Source organism: Clarias gariepinus, chromosome 13 (genome assembly GCF_024256425.1).
Source record: "Clarias gariepinus isolate MV-2021 ecotype Netherlands chromosome 13, CGAR_prim_01v2, whole genome shotgun sequence".
Taxonomy (NCBI): Eukaryota; Metazoa; Chordata; class Actinopteri; order Siluriformes; family Clariidae; genus Clarias; species Clarias gariepinus.
In genome coordinates this window covers 31,931,583-31,951,515 of record NC_071112.1, presented here as the reverse complement: position 1 = coordinate 31,951,515, position 19,933 = coordinate 31,931,583, and the positions used below count along the sequence as shown (strand labels likewise).

Here is a 19,933-nt window from a genome sequence, read left to right as displayed (position 1 = left end):
TGTTTCTGATAACCTCTCTGTGCCTTTTCGTTCCCTTTGTGTTTCTGGATGTGAGTACAAGAGGAGATTTTTTCTTTTTTTTTCATAAAATAAAGTTTTTCCATTGTACTCCAGCAGCTTAATTTCCAGCGGAGTATGGGCTCTTTTAATTCCTGAAAAGCAGGGAATCCTCATCCTATAGTGCTTATCGCGCTGGCTTATTACAAAAAGCTAGGATCTCATTTCACCATGTAAAATGTGGTAATGATATTTGTGATATTTGATTGAGTTGTTAACAGTATTATGGACATTTTGCCTGCTTAAAACTTTATTGCCACCAGTATTCTTTTTTTGTGTGTGTGTGTGTAATGTTAGGAATAATGTAGGTATGGACAAAACTTGGCTTAGTGATTGGCACTGTCACCTTGCACCTCCAGATTCTGGTTTTGGTTCCTGCCTTGGGTCTGTGTGCATGAAGTTTGCAGGATAGGCCCCAGGCCAGGCACGATCCTGTTTACAGGATAAAGCGGTATTGACAATTAGGGGGAATACTCAGTGACCAGAGAGGCTGAAGTATTTATGATGCAGAAGATGGCACCAGTGTGAATTTTCTGAAACAGTGAATTGCACAAATTATTGTATAATGATCTTCCATTAAACTAATGCATATTTCTCCATGAATTGCCAGAACATTTTCAGAACAAAATATTGAAGAAAAAAAAACGTATTACATGGTATAAAAATTCATGATTTTTGTTACAAAGTACTGCCCATGATCATTTAAAATCTGTTTCTTTTGTAAACCTCTTAATGCATATACTGTAGAGCCATTTTCATTTAATACAAGAAACAGACTTTTTAGCAGTCTAGTTTAAATACAGTGCGATGAAACAAACAGAGCTAGGAGTTGGTTTATAGATATTAAGATAATGTGCGCACCAGGTTCGCTTGTTTCCAAAAAAAAATTAAAAAGATAAAAGAAAGCATGTGGAGACTCACCTGGTTTATACTAAATAAATATTAGTACTGGTTGCATCTGTAATTTTTTGCTATTTGTTAGAAAACGTATTAATGCTATGTATCGATGCTACCAGTTTAACTCTAGACTGAATTCTGAATACAAAAGCTAAAAAAGTTTTAAACCTGTCATATCATCACTGTAAACAACAGACCTTCGTTACAGAATATTTTTTAAATCAAGATCATTTTACACTACAAAAGGTTTACATAAAAAAAGGATACTGTGCAGCACAGAACACATCTTACGCAACTACTGTGAGCATCAGTGTCAGCTCTCTAATGTGTGGTGCTATATCTTAAGCCAGCTGTTCAATTTCCTGTAAATATTTATGACTAAATGAGATAAGAGAGAACTCTGGACTTTGGTTCTCCAGAGTAGTCATGCACTCCGTTGGTACTGACTAGTACGAGATTAATGTCCGAATCCAAAACACAAAAGATTCGCTTTAGCTAACAGGAAAATACCAAATGCTGCCATTCATCCCAAAGAATTAATGAATAAAATAAATATATTATTCTCCTCAACAGTATAAATCTGTTGGACAATAAGTCAAGACAGCCTAGCTGTGACAAACACGTTTTTTTTAGCCAATAACTGTTTTTATGAAGGCGGGCCTGGAGAAGGGCCAGCAGTACTCGTTGGGGATGGGGCCGTTGATATTGCACTCAAAGAAGGAGAACATTGGAAACCAGATGCGAGCTCGGCGACTGTGCTGATACGCCCGTGTGTTGGCCAGAGTGTGGTAGTACAGGAACAACCGGGTGGTGATGTAGAAGGCGATGAAAACATCGATGGAGTAGTGCTCGTGAGCAGCCAGGATGAAGAAGATCCCAAACAAGTTCAGCACCCATGCCAAAGTGTGCAAAATGTGCCAGTTACGTGGAGTGTCTAAGGAGAGAAAAACACCAACAACACATATTATTGATTAAATGCTGAGAAAACTCAATGTTCTCTTCAAACAACTACAAATGATCATAAGGATAATATGTCTGGGTTGCTTGGTATGAAATCTCAGTAGGTTGTGAGTGTTTTGAGAACTCGGTACGTCAAAGGATCTGCGAAGGATCCAAATTTTTTATTTATTAATGACTTAATCGTTGCACTTTTTAGGGAATGACTGTTAGAATAAAGTATACAGGACAATTTGTCCTTTTTAATTTCTTTAACATGACAAGCTATAATTTTTATCTCATTGACATTAAGAGAAAGGAAAAAGTATGGCTGGTGAGGTAAGGACTATACACACCGATCAGTCATAACATTAACAACGCAAAATATTAAAATACAGCAATGCAGCACAAATCAATGAAAAAAGTTAATGTTGTCCACGACAGAACGGCACAGAACACCCAATGCACCACAGCACTACAAAGCAGGCAATGAGACCAAGACCACTTGCTTAGCCTCCCATTCTGATCGAGCACCCACGGGACGCACAGGCCAGACTAGTCCAATCCACAGAGGCCTCATTTCAAAACCCACAACAAAGGATCTCTTGCTAGGATTCTGGTGCCAGACCCCACAGCATAACAGCCAGTGGCACAAGGAAGAACTTACACAAGACTGGTTGCAATGTTTTTACTCGTAATGTTTTGGGTGATCGGAGTAGCTATTACACCCTAATAAATCTGATAATCTCACTATCTTACCTGGAAACTTTCTGACACCAACGGCTCCTTATATTAATGTTAAATAGTCTTAAATCAAGTCCATTACCTTAAACGCATCATGTTAAACATTGTTGTTATAGAAACAAATACATAAATAAACACATTCTCTGGCAAAAGAAAAATATTTGACAATGATTGGGGTATGAGCTCAAGCAGATCATTTGTCCACCCTTTTATTACTACACACACACACACACAATACGCACACAGAATGAAGCACACTTACACTCTGTGACAAAGAAGTTTAGCATGGTGAGAATCACTGTGTGTCCACTGAACATGTAATCCCCACATGTGTGTACCCCGGTCAGGGACATGCCAAAGCCACTCCAAATCTCTAATGATCGCAAGAGCTTCGACCAGATATCACCATACATCTACACACACACAAACAAAATATGCATGTTGTGATTACCTGCAGACTGAAGGAAGAGGATAAATTAAGAAGAAACATATTAAAACTATTTTTTTAAATCAGAATAAATCTTAATCAATAACAGGTGTAATATAAAAGAAAAATATATATATAATTCTCAGACCTTTCCTGAGCACTGCAGATGATGTCCTGGGACAGACAGGGAGGTGACGAACATAGTGACACAGCGAAGCAGGAACACAGTTCCTGTTAAACTACAGAATCTGCGAAAGAGAATAGATCTACACACACACACACACACACACACAGATATAATAACTCATAACATCCATGAGGTCATAGTTTAAAGCAAAATAAATTAAAATATTGGTATTATTGCACATGTATGTGGAAGTGTGCTTGTGTTTGTATAGTTGTAACGTGTGTGTGTGCGCGCATGTGGTTATGAGCATACCTGTATTTGTGCAGCAGCAGTATTAGGAGTAATATGTAACACAGGATAAGAGCACAGGCTTCAGCCATAGCAAAAGCCCAGGGAATTCTAGGAACACTGAACCATACACAGGATTACAAGTCATTACAAATGAAGATTATACCCAGGTCCCACCCATATGCCTACATTCATGCATCTCACAAACAAATAATTACTTAAGTGCAATTTTACCGCTAAGCAATTTAGGTCAGATTCTGTTGTCTAAATTTATACGAAAGCACAACATGGACAGGAGTTCGTCCATCAAGCAGATCACAGGCTTTTTTTTATTCATGTACAGCACCGATCAAACGTTTGGACACACCTCCCAAAATCAAGATTATTTGTTATTTTAAGTTTTAGCATTTTTTTTTCGTGATTTTTTTTTTTTATTTTATTTCGAACAATACTGAAGATTTCAAAACAACTGTCAGTTAATTTAAAACCTAAGAGTCAGCTGTTCTGGAACAGTTCTTATAAGAACAGTATCGAGTCGAGTGTGTTTGTAAAACCCATCATGATGAAACTGTCACTCATGAAGACCCAAAATTGAGCTCTGCTGCAGAGGAGAAGTTCATTTAGAGTCACCAGCCTCAGAAATCACCAATTAACAACCAGCACCTCAGATTAGAGCCGTTAAGAAGCTTTACAGAGCAGAAGTAGCAGATATACATCTCAATATCAACTGTTCAGAGGAGATTATTGTGTGTTTTGGATAATAAACACCTTCAGTATCGTTTTACAGTGTAGAAAGAAATAAAGATCAGGAACAACCATGGAGTTAGAAGGGGTGTACAAACTTTTGACTAATAGTGTACATGCAGTTTAAAGTTTTTATTGTTGTAGTAACAACTTGCACATGAGTGGAATGTAAAAAGAAACGTGTGCACTTGTCATTAGTGGATGTTTTCTTTTTAAGCTTATGTTTAGTATTTTTGGACTGAGTCTCAGTTCTCCAACACAGGAAAAGACAGACATCTTTCTAGTTTATAGTTGTTTTAAGTAGACATCACAATTGTTAACTGTGTTAACAACAAGCAGATAAATTCTACAATGTTGTGTTCTTTAATAAATAAAAACACAAAGTGAACAAAACGCTACGGTATAACAGGAATAAAACATTTGCTTGTGCTTTAATTGACCTTCGCCCTCACTGTATATTGTTTCTTTGAATGACGTTAACAGGATACACACCTGTCGAGGAATATATCGGGCAGAGGTGGGTATGTGCGCATGTCAGGCACCCTCTCGTGCACCAGGACCATGACAAAGGAGGTGATGCCAAACACCAGCATCACATAGACAGAGCTCACTGCTGTCTTCCATCCCTCAGGATCCAGACAGTCGTCGTCCTTCTTACACTTCCCGTTTGAGTAACCGTGGCGATGCCCCCCCGACACCGCCATACTGATACCATTACTCTGTGAGACGTTTTGGTCCGTGCTGTCGTTCCACGAGCAGCGTTTTGATCCTGAGGTATGTAAGAGAAACAAACTGCCTGTCCCGGAGTCACTGAGCGACGCGCGTGAGCGTGTGTGCCGCCTTTGAAGCCGTCGCAGGGCGAGTGCGAGCCTCTTGATGTCTCCGAGGCGCGAGAGCTGCAGCGGCGGCGATCGCAGGTCATGTTCTGTTAAACACAACAAAGCGGCTCCATCCACGCGGTGCTTAACGCATAGAAGCTCCACGTATTCGCTGAAGCCTTGCTCCCTGAGCCAGAGCGCCACCTTCTTAATGCTCCAGCTCTCAACTCCATCACACGTCACCATACCTGGGCAGAACAAAAAACATTATGTAATTACTAGTGTGACATTCTGCTTTCCTTATCTAAATATTTATTTCCTAATCTTGATCAATTTGGACATGGAGGATTGGCTGCAGCAACACAGTGGCAAAGACGTTAGCACAGTCACCTCACACCTCCAGGGTCCAAGGTTTGATTCCCGTCTTAGGTCTCTGTGCACGGAGTTTGCATGTTCTCCCTTTGCTTGGTGGGTTTCATTCGGGTACTATGGTTTCCACAGTCAAAGAATGCGCAGATTAAGCTAATTGGCGTTCCCAAATTGCCCCTAGAGAGAGAGTGTGTGTGTGTGTATATGTGTGTGAGATCTGTGATGGATTGGCACACAGGATAAAGCGGTATAGACGATAAGTGAGAGTGAGGATAGATGGTACAACCTGTCTCCTATTTTAAACGCTGCCCTTTCCTCCATCACCAGGTAGATCAAGACCTCTTCACTGGTTCACCAGGAAAGCTACGTGTAAGGGTGACTATTACACCTTAATGACTCTCCGTAATCTCCTAACAAGAACGAAGTCCAGTAAACATGATTCAACTTCCAGACATAATTATATATTGTATAATATTAGGATTGGATTGGAAAAATCACTGCCATGTCAAGATAACATACGGCAGTACATTATTAATCCAATATCCAAACAAGTTTGTTCAAAGAAAACACCAACCCAAAAAAATTTTAAAAAATCAATCAGTATTTCTATAATGTTCAATATGTTCCTACTGAGTACTGAAACTGGAACAGAGAAATGCTGACTAGGCGCGAGACTGAAACCCGCTGCAACATGCTGACATGTAAACTCCTGATATTTATTCTCATTATCAGGACAAAGGGCTGCTGTCCCTTACACACCCAATCACTCCCTCACTGATGACAATGATAACAAGGGGGCAAACAGATACACCAACTCGAATCCTCGTCCCACACACATTCTCACACAGTGATCTGATTTAACTCTAAACATAAGCTACTGTTTGTGCGCTCTCGTTCCACCGTGTGCCTGTCAGTCTTCTGAAAAACCAGAACTCATTTATTTAACAGCTCGGATGCAAATGTGGAGAAGTGGACAGTAAGGAATTGCACAATCTATTTAAGGAAAAAAGTTGCAAATTCTGCCCTGTCATGTTGCAAGTATCTGTACGTGTGTGTGTGTGTGTGTGTGTGTCTTTTGTGCAGGCTCACATGGAACATCTTGACGTTATATTATGAAGCAACACTAAACTCTCCTCTAAATAACACCACTCTGTCAGAGACAAACTCAGCATTTCCACTGACTAACCGAACACACACGCACACACACACACGCGCACACACGCGCACACACACAATCACACCCAGGAACAATTTGGCCTGAGCCGAGTCACACTTAACTAAAACTTCACACCCACTTTAAAAACAAAGCATTCTTCATTACACACTGGTTTCCTACTCTTGCCTCTAGACGAGACTGTGGAGGAGTTTAAGTATCCTGAGTATTAAGTATCAAGAGAGTGTGAGACAGACAAGTGGATCAGGCCAGCAGCAGTAGTGTTACAATCTGGCGATCCCCCAGGTGAACCTGAATTCTGTAGCTGGGGAGAGAAAATTCTGGACTAACTTTCTCAGCCTGCTCGCACTGCAACCCCGACCAGGAACAGTGAAAACTGAGAGGAGGTAATATTTGGCCTAAAATAATTCTAGTCCAACAGCACAACCTCAGAATCTGACTGTGTGTGTTAGTTAGTAACAGATTCAGCCATTACACACGTAGTTCCACGTAGGTACACTCAAGGTCAAGATCCCTGAGTGTTGTGTTGTGTAAATCCTCTGGAACACTTAACAGGCATGTTATTAGTCCAAACACAAAACATTTCTCATTAGGTCATAACCAAACAAGATCAAGATCTAAAAGTAAGGTCCAAAATATTAAGATACTACGAAGCACAAGTAACATTCTGAGTGTAAAATGTTTGGCCGGTACTGACTCAGATTTGACATCCACTGTCCAATCCACTTTTTTCATTCTATAAAAGGAGAAGACAGAAATGACAGATCTTGCACGTGAGCACATGACGCAACTTGTCCTGAAGCACGCAACTGCAACATCTTCGTTTTGCATAACCTGTTTGGAGAACTTGACCTAAGAATCTTTGGGCGTTGTTCAGACTGCCCAATCTAGGTTCGAATCAGATTAAATTCATGTAGTCTGATTTTTGTAAAAATACAAAAACAAATCCAATCTGATGTGAAGTGTGTGTGTGTGTGTTTGTGTGTGTGTGTGAAGGACATCCTATACAGCATCCCCCCACCTCTTTCCCCTCTCCTCTCTCTGTTGTCAATCACTATAGCGCCGGTTCATTTGTTTTATTTTTACTTTATATTTTGTATAAATTTTTTATATGAATATTTTTGAGTTGTAAAACAGAGTTTCCATTATTTCTTATGGGGTACATTTACTTTGATATACGAGTGTTTTGATATAGAAGCACGCTTCTGGAACGAACTATGCTAGGTTTATCCAAAATATATCCAATATGTGAAAAGCTTGTTTCCTGATATACAGTATGCCAGTTTCTGTCACTAGCACATAAATGTCAGTTTCTATATTGAGAAACAGATATAGAATTACGGAATTTCCAGATGATCATAAAATGTTTAAGATTTTAAACAGAAAAATTACATAAACATGGCTGAAACAATGACTTAAGCATGTTTTTACAGTACAATAAGCAATTCGGCCATAAAATTATGCAAAGATTTTGTTTTGCCAAGCATGCAAAGTTGCATTTATATTATCATGTAACTTTATGTCTTGATTTAAAGACTTTCATATTATTTTATATATTATTAAAAGAACAAGAGCTAGAGATTGTCTAAAGCTATTAAGAAAAGTTGGCAGAAAAAAACATCTATTATCATTATTATTATTATTAATCATCATCATCATCATCATCATTATCAATTCATTAATGAATAAAATCATTAACATACATGAATCATGGAAGAAAAGATCCATATACTCAACACATTTTAAAACCAGTATGTATCTGAATTAAATGCCTAAATGAGCTCAGCAGTGTGGAGGAGAGACTTAGAGGATCAGAGCGACGCGACACAAACAGCTGGAAGACATTTAAAGGAGAGAGTGGTCTGGGTTAATCCTCAGCTCCGATCTTATTAATAATGCAGTTGCTCTTACCGTCTCAGTGCTGTGATTAGAGAGTCTCCGCGCGCTGGATCCTCTGCCTGACTCACTGCCATGCTGCCGCCAGCCACGCCAGCGCGTGTAAACAGGAAGTGCGTCACGGCGCGTATAGAGGGGCGTGTAAAGCAACCGCGTGCTGGATTCTTTTGAACACACTGCGTTTAAATGACGTCGTGATTAAACAGGGGACATACCGCGATACATTGTTGCAGGATACAATGACCCTTTAAATGAAATGTGGCGGTTATGGGCGGAGCCTCGAAACTACATCAGGAAAAAAAAAAACACACACATCAAAGTCTTTCTTTTCTCTTAAGAAACAAAGTAGCTGAAGTGAGAGAGGTTATCAAAATAATCTGATCAGCTTTAATGTAATCAGTGATACAGGTTATTATTAATCCAGGCTGAAGCCCACCCACATGTCTGTCTGCAACAAAGATTTTTAATAATAATAATCTGTGATTTCACAAAAAATTTTGTTCGGTGTGACAACATTGTATGGTATTTTGTGTGGAAATTGTACCAAATATACCTAGCAGTCACAGCAATATTTTAAATTTACTGTCAAGAGAGAATATAGAAAAGTTAACGTATACGCCTTGTTTACACCAAGTTGTCCTTCTTTAGTGGTCAGACAAATACACTTCCAAATACACTTACTGTTCGGTAATCGGAGAGTGAATCACGGATGAGAAATGGAAAAAGCAGAAAAAAGGATAAAGATGAAGTTTTGTCTTAAAACCGCTCCAGCATGATAAAAATCACATATACCACTTCAGCGCTGTTATTTCAGCCAAAGTGACAAATTGTAAGTCGCTCTGGATAAGAGCGTCTGCTAAATGCCTAAATGTAAATGTAAGTGAAAATATGAACTAATCCCAGTAAAAATATTCCCTTTATCTTTTCTAATTATTATCTATTGGTGCAGGTGTTTGTTTACATTGAGACAGTAGCGCATTAGTAGATTATTTTAAAGTAGATTATTAAATCTCACACATAATTGTTCATAACATCACTTTTACTCAAGAGCTTTTTACTTTTACTTTGATTTCACTTATGATTTAATATCAGGCAGATATCTAAGTACTGCAAAAGTTTCATTAAATTCTGTCCAGACAGTTTTGTGTGACGCTGTGACAAAATCGGACTGGACAGACAGAACATTTTTTGAGACTGGTTTTAGGGCCCTATAGTGTATGAAAAGAAAAGATATAATTCAAAGAGCAAGTTCTGACTAATGTACAGCCAAAACCTTTTTTTGTTAATTTAGAGTGGGGGGGCTCTAGACTTCTGTCCCAGTACTTGAGCCAGCCCTAATTTCTTCATATATATATTCATATTACTGATGCTAAATGCTGAGTGGTTGGAACAGACGAAAGAGGAAATGAGGTCGCTGCCGAAGTTCCTATAGAAACAACCAGTTGTTAAATTTAGTTCAGGTCAATATAGCAACCTTTAACAGTTGATGCAAAGCAACTTTACAGATTCAAAAGAAAATTAGGGAAATTAGTATGAAATGTGTTAGGGAATATGTATTAATTATAATGATCAGATCGTCCCTGATGAACAAGCTGAGGATGGTGGTGGTAAGGAAAAAATCCCTGAAATGGCAATAGGAAGAAACCTTGAGAGAAACCAGACTTAACAAGGAACGAAATGTGTGTCTATTTAAGAGTGTGTTGCAATAAAAAGAAAAGGGGAAGGTGTATGTGTGCATGTGCACATGCAGACTGTGTGTGAGGCAGAGAGAGAATTTATGGATGTCCGGTTAGATGAATAAACAAAGAAACAAATACAGTTTTGTGCCCTGTGTCATTTACATTTCACCAGGTTAAAATCGAATGTAATCTTATCTTTCTGCACGTTGTATTGTATGGTGTATAGCGATATGACCCAAAACCTGACATACTTTCAAAGCACTTTAAAGCAGCCTCCATTCTTTGCGGAAGATGAATAAGAAGGCGCACAGGAAACAAAAACCCTGAAAAAATTATATATTCGACCACAGCATATCCTGGCCAAATCACAAACATGCTGATTTGCACCAGACTAATTATCACAGGACCTCTGTGTTTGGCAAATACTGTATGGTAGGTCATTTGTGGGGGAATTTTTACTTTACATGCCCTATTCGCACCGGATTAAGATCACAGACGACCTCTGCAATTATTACAAATCACACAAGGTCCCCTGATAATACTAGTCCCGTGTGAATAGGGCTTTAGACAACTTTCCGACAATAACCACTGTTAAAAGCACTATATAAATAAAAAGTGAATTGAATTGATTAAAAATGGATATTTAGGTCGGTTGCAGCCTGTTGTAAAAACAAATAAAATATTAAAATATGGTCTAATTTTTGTGACATTCAGGGAAATGACATACCTCTCAAAGTGAGGCTTTTTTTTTTTTTTTGGAACTGCCCCTTCTGTACACGTATATACATTTATATATACATTTAATACTGGTTATTTATTACATTAATATGTTTTTTTTATTTATTTGATTTGTTTGTCTGTTTATAAATGTAACACTACTTCTTTGCATTTTTGCCTATATGTACAGTATACGATATTCATTTTCCACACTGCTGTACAGGGTCACCAGGTACAATTAGCCTAATCTTTGGACTGTGGAAGGAAACAAGAAAACCCACCAAGCACAGGTAGAACTCCATGCACAGACCCAAGGCAGGGATCGAACCCTCGACCCTGGAGGCAAATGCAAAACCCCAAACCACTACACCACCGTGTGGGCAAATCAGATATCTGTTTGTGGGGAAAAAAGTTGTGGCAGAATTTAAATTCCCAGTTTACCAATAACACACTACCCAATTACCCTATGATTCACCTTCCAAATGTCTCATTGGCATTTTTGATCAAAATTGGAAAATTTTATTTTTGTTTGTGATTTATTATGATTTACATTATGATAAATTCAAATTTATGTATCAAGTGATCAAGAAGCATGGAGGTTTTCCAGCTAGCTGCGTTAAATACATGTGCAAAGGCAATACAAAGGAACCGCTCATGTAAGCATTGATGTCAAATGATGGAATTTGTTAAAATGTGTTTTGTTGCAGCCTAGAGATTAATATAAACTCATATTTTGTTTATTTGGACAGCTCCTGAGTTCATGGGTCAATCCTGAGCTTGGGGTGATATGTGTGTGGAGTTTAACATGTCTGTATGGTTCTTCTCTGCTCACTTGCCCTCAAGTGTGTATAAGTTGCATGGTTTCCTGTAATGTTTAATTTGGGAAGCGCTTTAGTGAACTTTCCTGCATTTCTTGCTCTATAATGATAGGCCTTCACAGGCAAGATTAGGCCCTACTTGAAGGGAACATCTAAATTTAGAATCAACCCAGTTTAAAACCATAATGGCAGAAGGGCTCGAAAACACTGTCAACGACTTTCTCAAAAGGGAAAAACATTTAACGAATTATAAACATCTGTATATAATTCAATAAAAGAAAAACTTTACTTATAGTCAAACTATATGATTAAAACACTGACTTACTTTAAATATGGCTGTCATAGATGAAACAACTGACTTTTTTGGATGTGTGCAAGTTGGTGGACCAGTGACCCATTTAGTTAGTCTGGTGGAATAATAAAAAAAAAAAATACATGCAGACTTTAATAAAGGCAATCTAGGCTGCCCTGGAAAAACCTCATCTTTAAATAGAAAGAAATGGAAAAGGCAAGTGACACTTTGGAGTGTGTTATAACTAATGGATTCTTGAGCAGGAGGAAAAATAATGGAAAGGAATGAAGTAAAAATCCACTCTGAAATTCACTTTCCACACACACAGAGTGAACAAAAAAGGCACAGATGGGGTCGTCTCGACTGACGAACACGCTTCAATACAACCTTTATCAAACAATACAAAGTTGTTTGAATTTTCTTCACATCGCTATCTGGCCAATGAATCGTACTAATGGCAACGGTTACGGAAAGCATTTTCAGATTCCGTTAGGGAATTTGTCACACGCTGGCCGTCTATCTGTTGCTAACTAAGAGGTTTGCTGAACATTTTTTTGGCTTTGAGCATTTGCCCGAGAACAGCTCCTCTTTGGGACCGGCAGGTCGCTGTGTGGGAAAATCGGCAGGAACGCAGACCCAATATAGCCTGATAAATGCTTCAGTTCTCAAGAAAGGCACACCAGCAAACCACCCGGCCTGAGGAAGCCCACCATGGCAGTCGCCTACCTGGTTCTGCCTGAAGGGGAATTTGGTACATGAATGAGCCGCAAAAGCCAGGTTAATTTTAGATGGGAAGAGACGACAAAGCAACGTTCCCATATGGGGAGTCGAACCCGGGCCGCCTGGGTGAAAACCAGGAATCCTGACCGCTAGGGTTGAGCAGGGTTTGCCTCATGTTGTAATGTAATGCTTTTGTAAGCTTCTGAATAGTTCATCCAAAAAAACAAACTTAACTGGGTCAGATAATTGTAAATGGTCAACAATAATTACAAAAGACAAACCATTGTGAAGGGAACTGTTATGTTTCTATAACCAGGAACACATGAACAGTGAATGCAGGTAGCTGCATGGCAGATGTCCTGGAGAGTGGCCCCTCTGAATAATGCCCAAGATGAAGAGCCCCTCTTAAAAAAGTGACCTGGCATAAATGCCTTTGTGGAATTCTGGGGTCCAGCTACAGACTAATATCCTACTTCTGAATAAGCACAGCTAGTATACCTCTATCTTCAGCTTCCAAAGGAACCATACATCAGCTGCACAAATTCAAGCCCTGCAGCATGAGGCTCTGTAAGCTAATTATTTGGTGTGAAGTAGAAGAAAAACACAATATAAATGGAATTGAAGAGTACAGTACAAGGGGTGTATTGTATGGGAGGAAAGCCGGCTACAGCATCAGAGCTCACCCGCATGTTGGCAGGAATCAGATTAACCGAAGCTCAGCAGTGACCAGCAAGTGGTGTGGTGAAGGAAAAATTAACCACACTGGCGTCACTGGGCCACAGCATGATATAGCATACTGAGGAAAAATCCATAGCCACATGTCGGGTAGAGAGTGAAAAATGATGAATAATCTAAAAAAGATGGCTGTACTATAAAAAAAAAGTTTCCTGCAAATATCAATACATCCCTCTTAGTACGTGTGAAAAATGTGTGTGATTATTAATGGAGTTTTAGTGGATTAAATTAGAACTAACCTTCAATGACACTTTAACATTTTCTCCCCATGTTTAGTCTTTTAAAGACATTTATCCATTAGATAATTAGTAAATTTACACACAAGTGGCACTTGGGATTTGCATAGGAACACACAGTCCACTCTATTGAAAGATTCTTGGCTGGATATCATGTCGGTGAGACATGGATATAGGATTATAAAGCAGCTCAGAACAGCACCAACTGCTGGTTGGTAATGGTAACTACATAAATTAAACACAAGACAAACCTCTTGACCACCCTTTCATTCAAGTTTAAGGGAGCCCATACCCCAGCGGAAATGCAGCTGGGGTAAAAGCAAACCGAGCCAGCCAGGAGTTGAACCAAGAATCTTCTGATCCGTAGTCAGACGCGTTATCCATTGCGCCACTGGCCCACGGGAGGAGTGACATTCTACATACATGTGCTTTCTTAGCCAACACGGGCCAGGAGGAAAGGCCTTGCAGTGAGGCGATAGTTGCAAAACCAACTGCCGTGACCCGGATTCGAACCGGGGTTGCTGCGGCCACAACGCAGAGTACGTAAAGTAAAAAAAAAAAAGCACAGATGGGGTCATCTCGACTGACGAACACACTTTAATACAACCTTTACTAAACAATACAAAGTTGTTTGAATTTTCTTCACATCGCAATCTGACCAATGAATCGTACTAATGGCAACGGTTACGGAAAGCATTTTCAGATTCTGTTAGGGAATTTGTCACACGCTGGCCGTCTGTCTGTTGCTAACTAAGATGTTTGCTGAAAATTTTTTTAGCTTTGAGCATTTGCCCGAGAACAGCTCCTCTTTGGGACCGCCAGGTCGCTGTTTGGGAAAATCGGCAGGTACGCAGACCCAATATAGCCTGATAAAAGGTTCAGTTCTCCGGAAAGGCACACCAGCAAACCACCCAGCCTGAGGAAGCCCACCATGGCAGTCGCCTACCTGGTTCTGCCTGAAGGGGAATTTGGTACATGAATGAGCCGCAGAAGCCAGGTTAATTTTAGATAGGGAGAGACGACAAAGCAACATTTCCATACCAGGAGTTGAACCCGGGCCGCCTGGGTGAAAACCAGGAATCCTGACCGCTAGACCATATGGGACGACCGGGGAAGGAAAACGCCACCCTGGGAGGGTTGCGTCCCTTGGGCAGACCACAGGAATTTTCCAGGTGAGCAGCTGCCAAAGTTTTGAGTCGCGCTGGTAAGAATCTGAGCTCTGTTGTGGTCAACAAGTGGTATTGACAAGAACATTGCACGGGATCAAAGAGAGCCACGCGAGCTTCAAGCCACACATAGACTCTTTGGATCCGTGTTGTGTTGTGCTGCTGGCACACCTCTAGCTGTGGTGAAATGAGATCCTTGGTGTTTTGTAGCAAGCCAGCACAATAAGCACCATAGCATGAGGAATCCCTGCTTTTCGGGGATTAAGGGAGTCCATACCCCAGCGGAAATGCAGCTGCTGGAGTGGGTCGCACGAGCACAACTTTGGACCGGGGTAAAAGCAAACCAAGCCAGCCAGGAGTCGAACCTAGAATCTTCTGATCCGTAGTCAGACGCGTTATCCATTGCGCCACTGGCCCACGGGAGGAGTGACATTCTACATACATGTGCTTTCTCAGCCAACACGGGCCAGGAGGAAAGGCCTTGCAGTGAGGCGATAGTTGCAAAACCAACTGCCGTGACCCGGATTCGAACCGGGGTTGCTGCGACCACAACGCAGATTACTAACCACTATACGATCACGGCGCGCCAGACTTCCGGTAAAGCAATGGCATCCTTCCAGCTGGAAGTCAGACGCTGCTGGATGTACCGTGGGAAGTACTGGCAAATCGCTTGGCCCGCGTGCACTGGGAAAACTTCATTTTCCATGTAGTCTTCAATGCATTTGCAACACTCAAAACTAGGAAATGGTTCTAATTACATGCAAACGTCCACCAAAACTCGCACAAGGTCTTGCAACATGCTTAGTCCTTTGTGGGACAGATGACTCAAATATTACAGTCCATTAATTCTCTTTACTTATAAGATGAGCTAATTGATTTCTTTAATATGTCTTCTTGGTTTGCCTCATTAAGGAGGAAAAATCATGGAAAGGAATGAAGTAAAAATCCACTCTGGAATTCACTTTCCACACACACAGAGTGAATGAAAAAGGCACAGATGGGGTCGTCTCGACTGACGAACACACTTTAATACAACCTTTACTAAACAATACAAAGTTGTTTCAATTTTCTTCACATCGCAATCTGGCCAATGAATCGTACTAATGGCAACGGTTACGGAGAGCATTTTCAGATTCTGTTAGGGAATTTGTCACACGCTATCCGTCTGTCTGTTGCTAACTAAGATGCTTGCAGAAATTTTTTTAGCTTTGAGCATTTGCCCGAGAACAGCTCCTCTTTGGGACCGGCAGGTCGCTATGTGGGAAAATCGGCAGGAACGCAGACCCAATATAGCCTGATAAATGGTTCAGTTCTCCGGAAAGGCACAACAGCAAACCACCCGGCCTGAGGAAGCCCACCATGGCAGTCGGCTACCTGGTTCTGCCTGAAGGGGAATTTGGTACATGAATGAGCCGCAAAAGCCAGGTTAATTTTAGATGGGGAGAGACGACAAAGCAACATTCCCATACCGGGAGTTGAACCCGGGCTGCCTGGGTAAAAACCAGGAATCCTGACCGCTAGACCATATGGGATGACCAGGGAAGGAAAACGCCACCCTGGGAGGGTTGCGTCCCTTGGGCAGACCACAGGAATTTTCCAGGTGAGCAGCTGCCAAAGTTTTGAGTCGCGCTGGTAAGAATCTGAGCTCTGTTGTGGTCAACAAGTGGTATTGACAAGAACATTGCACGGGATCAAAGAGAGCCACGCGAGCTTCAAGCCACACATAGACTCTTTGAATCCGTGTTGTGTTGTGCTGCTGGCACAACTCTAGCTGTGGTGAAATGAGATCCTTGGTGTTTTGTAGCAAGCCAGCACAATAAGCACCATAGCATGAGGATTCCCTGCTTTTCGGGGATTAAGGGAGCCCATATCCCAGCGGAAATGCAGCTGCTGGAGTGGGTCGCACGAGCACAACTTTGGACCGGGGTAAAAGCAAACCGAGCCAGCCAGGAGTCAAACCTAGAATCTTCTGATCCGTAGTCAGACGCGTTATCCATTGCGCCACTGGCCCACGGGAGGAGTGACATTCTACATACATGTGCTTTCTCAGCCAACATGGGCCAGGAGGAAAGGCCTTGCAGTGAGGCGATAGTTGCAAAACCAACTGCCGTGACCCGGATTCGAACCGGGGTTGCTGCGGCCACAACGCAGAGCACTAACCACTATACGATCACGGCGCGCCAGACTTCCGGTAAAGCAAAGGCATCCTTCCCGCTGGAAGTCAGACGCTGCTGGATGTACCGTGGGAAGTACTGGCAAATCGCTTCGCCCGCGTGCACTGGGAAAACTTCATTTTCCATGTAGTCTTCAATGCATTTGCAACACTCAAAACTAGGAAATGGTTCTAATTACATGCAAACGTCCACCAAAACTCGCACAAGGTCTTGCAACATGCTTCGTCCTTTGTGGGACAGATGACTCAAATATTACAGTCCATTAATTCTCTTTACTTATAAGATGAGCTAATTGATTTCTTTAATATGTCTTCTTGGTTTGCCTCATTAAGGAGGAAAAATCATGGAAAGGAATGAAGTAAAAATCCACTCTGGAATTCACTTTCCACACACACAGAGTGAATGAAAAAGGCACAGATGGGGTCGTCTCGACTGACGAACACACTTTAATACAACCTTTACTAAACAATACAAAGTTGTTTGAATTTTCTTCACATCGCAATCTGGCCAATTAATCGTACTAATGGCAACGGTTACGGAGAGCATTTTCAGATTCTGTTAGGGAATTTGTCACACGCTATCCGTCTGTCTGTTGCTAACTAAGATGCTTGCAGAAATTTTTTTAGCTTTGAGCATTTGCCCGAGAACAGCTCCTCTTTGGGACCGGCAGGTCGCTGTGTGGGAAAATCGGCAGGAACGCAGACCCAATATAGCCTGATAAATGGTTCAGTTCTCCGGAAAGGCACAACAGCAAACCACCCGGCCTGAGGAAGCCCACCATGGCAGTCGGCTACCTGGTTCTGCCTGAAGGGGAATTTGGTACATGAATGAGCCGCAAAAGCCAGGTTAATTTAAGATGGGGAGAGACGACAAAGCAACATTCCCATACCGGGAGTTGAACCCGGGCCGCCTGGGTGAAAACCAGGAATCCTGACCGCTAGACCATATGGGACGACTGGGGAAGGAAAACGCCACCCTGGGAGGGTTGCGTCCCTTGGGCAGACCACAGGAATTTTCCAGGTGAGCAGCTGCCAAAGTTTTGAGTCGCGCTGGTAAGAATCTGAGCTCTGTTGTGGTCAACAAGTGGTATTGACAAGAACATTGCACGGGATCAAAGAGAGCCACGCGAGCTTCAAGCCACACATAGACTGTTTGGATCCGTGTTGTGTTGTGCTGCTGGCACACCTCTAGCTGTGGTAAAATGAGATCCTTGGTGTTTTGTAGCAAGCCAGCACAATAAGCACCATAGCATGAGGATTCCCTGCTTTTCAGGGATTAAGGGAGCCCATATCCCAGCGGAAATGCAGCTGCTGGAGTGGGTCGCACGAGCACAACTTTGGCCCGGGGTAAAAGGAAACCGAGCCAGGCAGAAGTCGAACCTAGAATCTTCTGATCCGTAGTCAGACGCGTTATCCATTGCGCCACTGGCCCACGGGAGGAGTGACATTCTACATACATGTGCTTTCTCAGCCAACACGGGCCAGGAGGAAAGGCCTTGCAGTGAGGCGATAGTTGCAAAACCAACTGCCGTGACCCGGATTCGAACCGGGGTTGCTGCGGCCACAACGCAGAGTAGTAACCACTATACGATCACGGCGCGCTAGACTTCCGGTAAAGCAATGGCATCCTTCCAGCTGGAAGTCAGACGCTGCTGGATGTACCGTGGGAAGTACTGGCAAATCGCTTGGCCCGCGTGCACTGGGAAAACTTCATTTTCCATGTAGTCTTCAATGCATTTGCAACACTCAAAACTAGGAAATGGTTCTAATTACATGCAAACGTCCACCAAAACTCGCACAAGGTCTTGCAACATGCTTCGTCCTTTGTGGGACAGATGACTCAAATATTACAGTCCATTAATTCTCTTTACTTATAAGATGAGCTAATTGATTTCTTTAATATGTCTTCTTGGTTTGCCTCATTAAGGAGGAAAAATCATGGAAAGGAATGAAGTAAAAATCCACTCTGGAATTCACTTTACACACACACAGAGTGAATGAAAAAGGCACAGATGGGGTCGTCTCGACTGACGAACACACTTTAATACAACCTTTACTAAACAATACAGAGTTGTTTGAATTTTCTTCACATCGCAATCTGGCCAATGAATCGTACTAATGGCAACGGTTACGGAGAGCATTTTCAGATTCTGTTAGGGAATTTGTCACACGCTATCCGTCTGTCTGTTGCTAACTAAGATGCTTGCAGAAATTTTTTTAGCTTTGAGCATTTGCCCGAGAACAGCTCCTCTTTGGGACCGGCAGGTCGCTGTGTGGGAAAATCGGCAGGAACGCAGACCCAATATAGCCTGATAAATGGTTCAGTTCTCCGGAAAGGCACAACAGCAAACCACCCGGCCTGAGAAAGCCCACCATGGCAGTCGGCTACCTGGTTCTGCCTGAAGGGGAATTTGGCACATGAATGAGCCGCAAAATCCAGGTTAATTTTAGATGGGGAGAGACGACAAAGCAACATTCCCATACCGGGAGTTGAACCCGGGCCGCCTGGGTGAAAACCAGGAATCCTGACCGCTAGACCATATGGGACGACCGGGGAAGGAAAACGCCACCCTGGGAGGGTTGCGTCCCTTGGGCAGACCACAGGAATTTTCCAGGTGAGCAGCTGCCAAAGTTTTGAGTCGCGCTGGTAAGAATCTGAGCTCTGTTGTGGTCAACAAGTGGTATTGACAAGAACATTGCACGGGATCAAAGAGAGCCACGTGAGCTTCAAGCCACACATAGACTCTTTGGATCCGTGTTGTGTTGTGCTGCTGGCACACCTCTAGCTGTGGTGAAATGAGATCCTTGGTGTTTTGTAGCAAGCCAGCACAATAAGCACCATAGCATGAGGATTCCCTGCTTTTCGGGGATTAAGGGAGCCCATATCCCAGCGGAAATGCAGCTGCTGGAGTGGGTCGCA

General features: G+C 41.9%; 1 protein-coding gene and 7 non-coding genes across 8 annotated transcripts; all 8 read right to left on the bottom strand.

Annotated features, from left to right (window-relative positions):
* Positions 1–339: 339 nt before the first annotated feature.
* On the bottom strand, positions 340–8,634 carry samd8 (sterile alpha motif domain containing 8). The gene is made up of 6 exons (XM_053510385.1): positions 8,493–8,634; positions 4,713–5,286; positions 3,501–3,596; positions 3,210–3,327; positions 2,897–3,047; positions 340–1,888 (listed from the first exon to the last, which is right to left on the bottom strand). Exons 2-6 carry the CDS (start codon positions 5,282–5,284, stop codon positions 1,584–1,586), a joined length of 1,242 nt encoding a protein of 413 aa, XP_053366360.1. The 5' UTR covers positions 5,285–5,286; positions 8,493–8,634; the 3' UTR covers positions 340–1,583.
* Positions 8,635–13,999: 5,365 nt separating this feature from the next.
* Positions 14,000–14,072, bottom strand: trnar-acg (transfer RNA arginine (anticodon ACG)). Its single transcript has one exon. It is a non-coding gene; the product is annotated as a tRNA-Arg (tRNA).
* Positions 14,073–14,706: 634 nt separating this feature from the next.
* Positions 14,707–14,778, bottom strand: trnae-uuc (transfer RNA glutamic acid (anticodon UUC)). The gene has a single exon. It is a non-coding gene; the product is annotated as a tRNA-Glu (tRNA).
* A 406-nt stretch (positions 14,779–15,184) lies between these two features.
* trnar-acg (transfer RNA arginine (anticodon ACG)) lies at positions 15,185–15,257 on the bottom strand. Its single transcript has one exon. It is a non-coding gene; the product is annotated as a tRNA-Arg (tRNA).
* Positions 15,258–16,778: 1,521 nt separating this feature from the next.
* On the bottom strand, positions 16,779–16,851 carry trnar-acg (transfer RNA arginine (anticodon ACG)). Its single transcript has one exon. It is a non-coding gene; the product is annotated as a tRNA-Arg (tRNA).
* A 94-nt stretch (positions 16,852–16,945) lies between these two features.
* trnah-gug (transfer RNA histidin (anticodon GUG)) lies at positions 16,946–17,017 on the bottom strand. Its single transcript has one exon. It is a non-coding gene; the product is annotated as a tRNA-His (tRNA).
* Positions 17,018–17,894: 877 nt separating this feature from the next.
* Positions 17,895–17,966, bottom strand: trnae-uuc (transfer RNA glutamic acid (anticodon UUC)). Its single transcript has one exon. It is a non-coding gene; the product is annotated as a tRNA-Glu (tRNA).
* A 1,522-nt stretch (positions 17,967–19,488) lies between these two features.
* trnae-uuc (transfer RNA glutamic acid (anticodon UUC)) lies at positions 19,489–19,560 on the bottom strand. The gene has a single exon. It is a non-coding gene; the product is annotated as a tRNA-Glu (tRNA).
* Positions 19,561–19,933: the final 373 nt, after the last annotated feature.

Excerpts from the sequence above, each read along its gene's own strand:
- samd8 (XM_053510385.1), bottom strand. The coding sequence starts at position 5,284 with ATGGTGACGTGTGATGGAGTTGAGAGCTGGAGCATTAAGAAGGTGGCG. Across the intron at positions 3,597-4,712 it reads CCCGATATATTCCTCGACAG|TGTTCCTAGAATTCCCTGGG; the intron begins GTGTGTATCCTG and ends TGTATGGTTCAG. Across the intron at positions 3,048-3,209 it reads ATCTGCAGTGCTCAGGAAAG|ATGTATGGTGATATCTGGTC; the intron begins GTCTGAGAATTA and ends GTGTGTGTGTAG.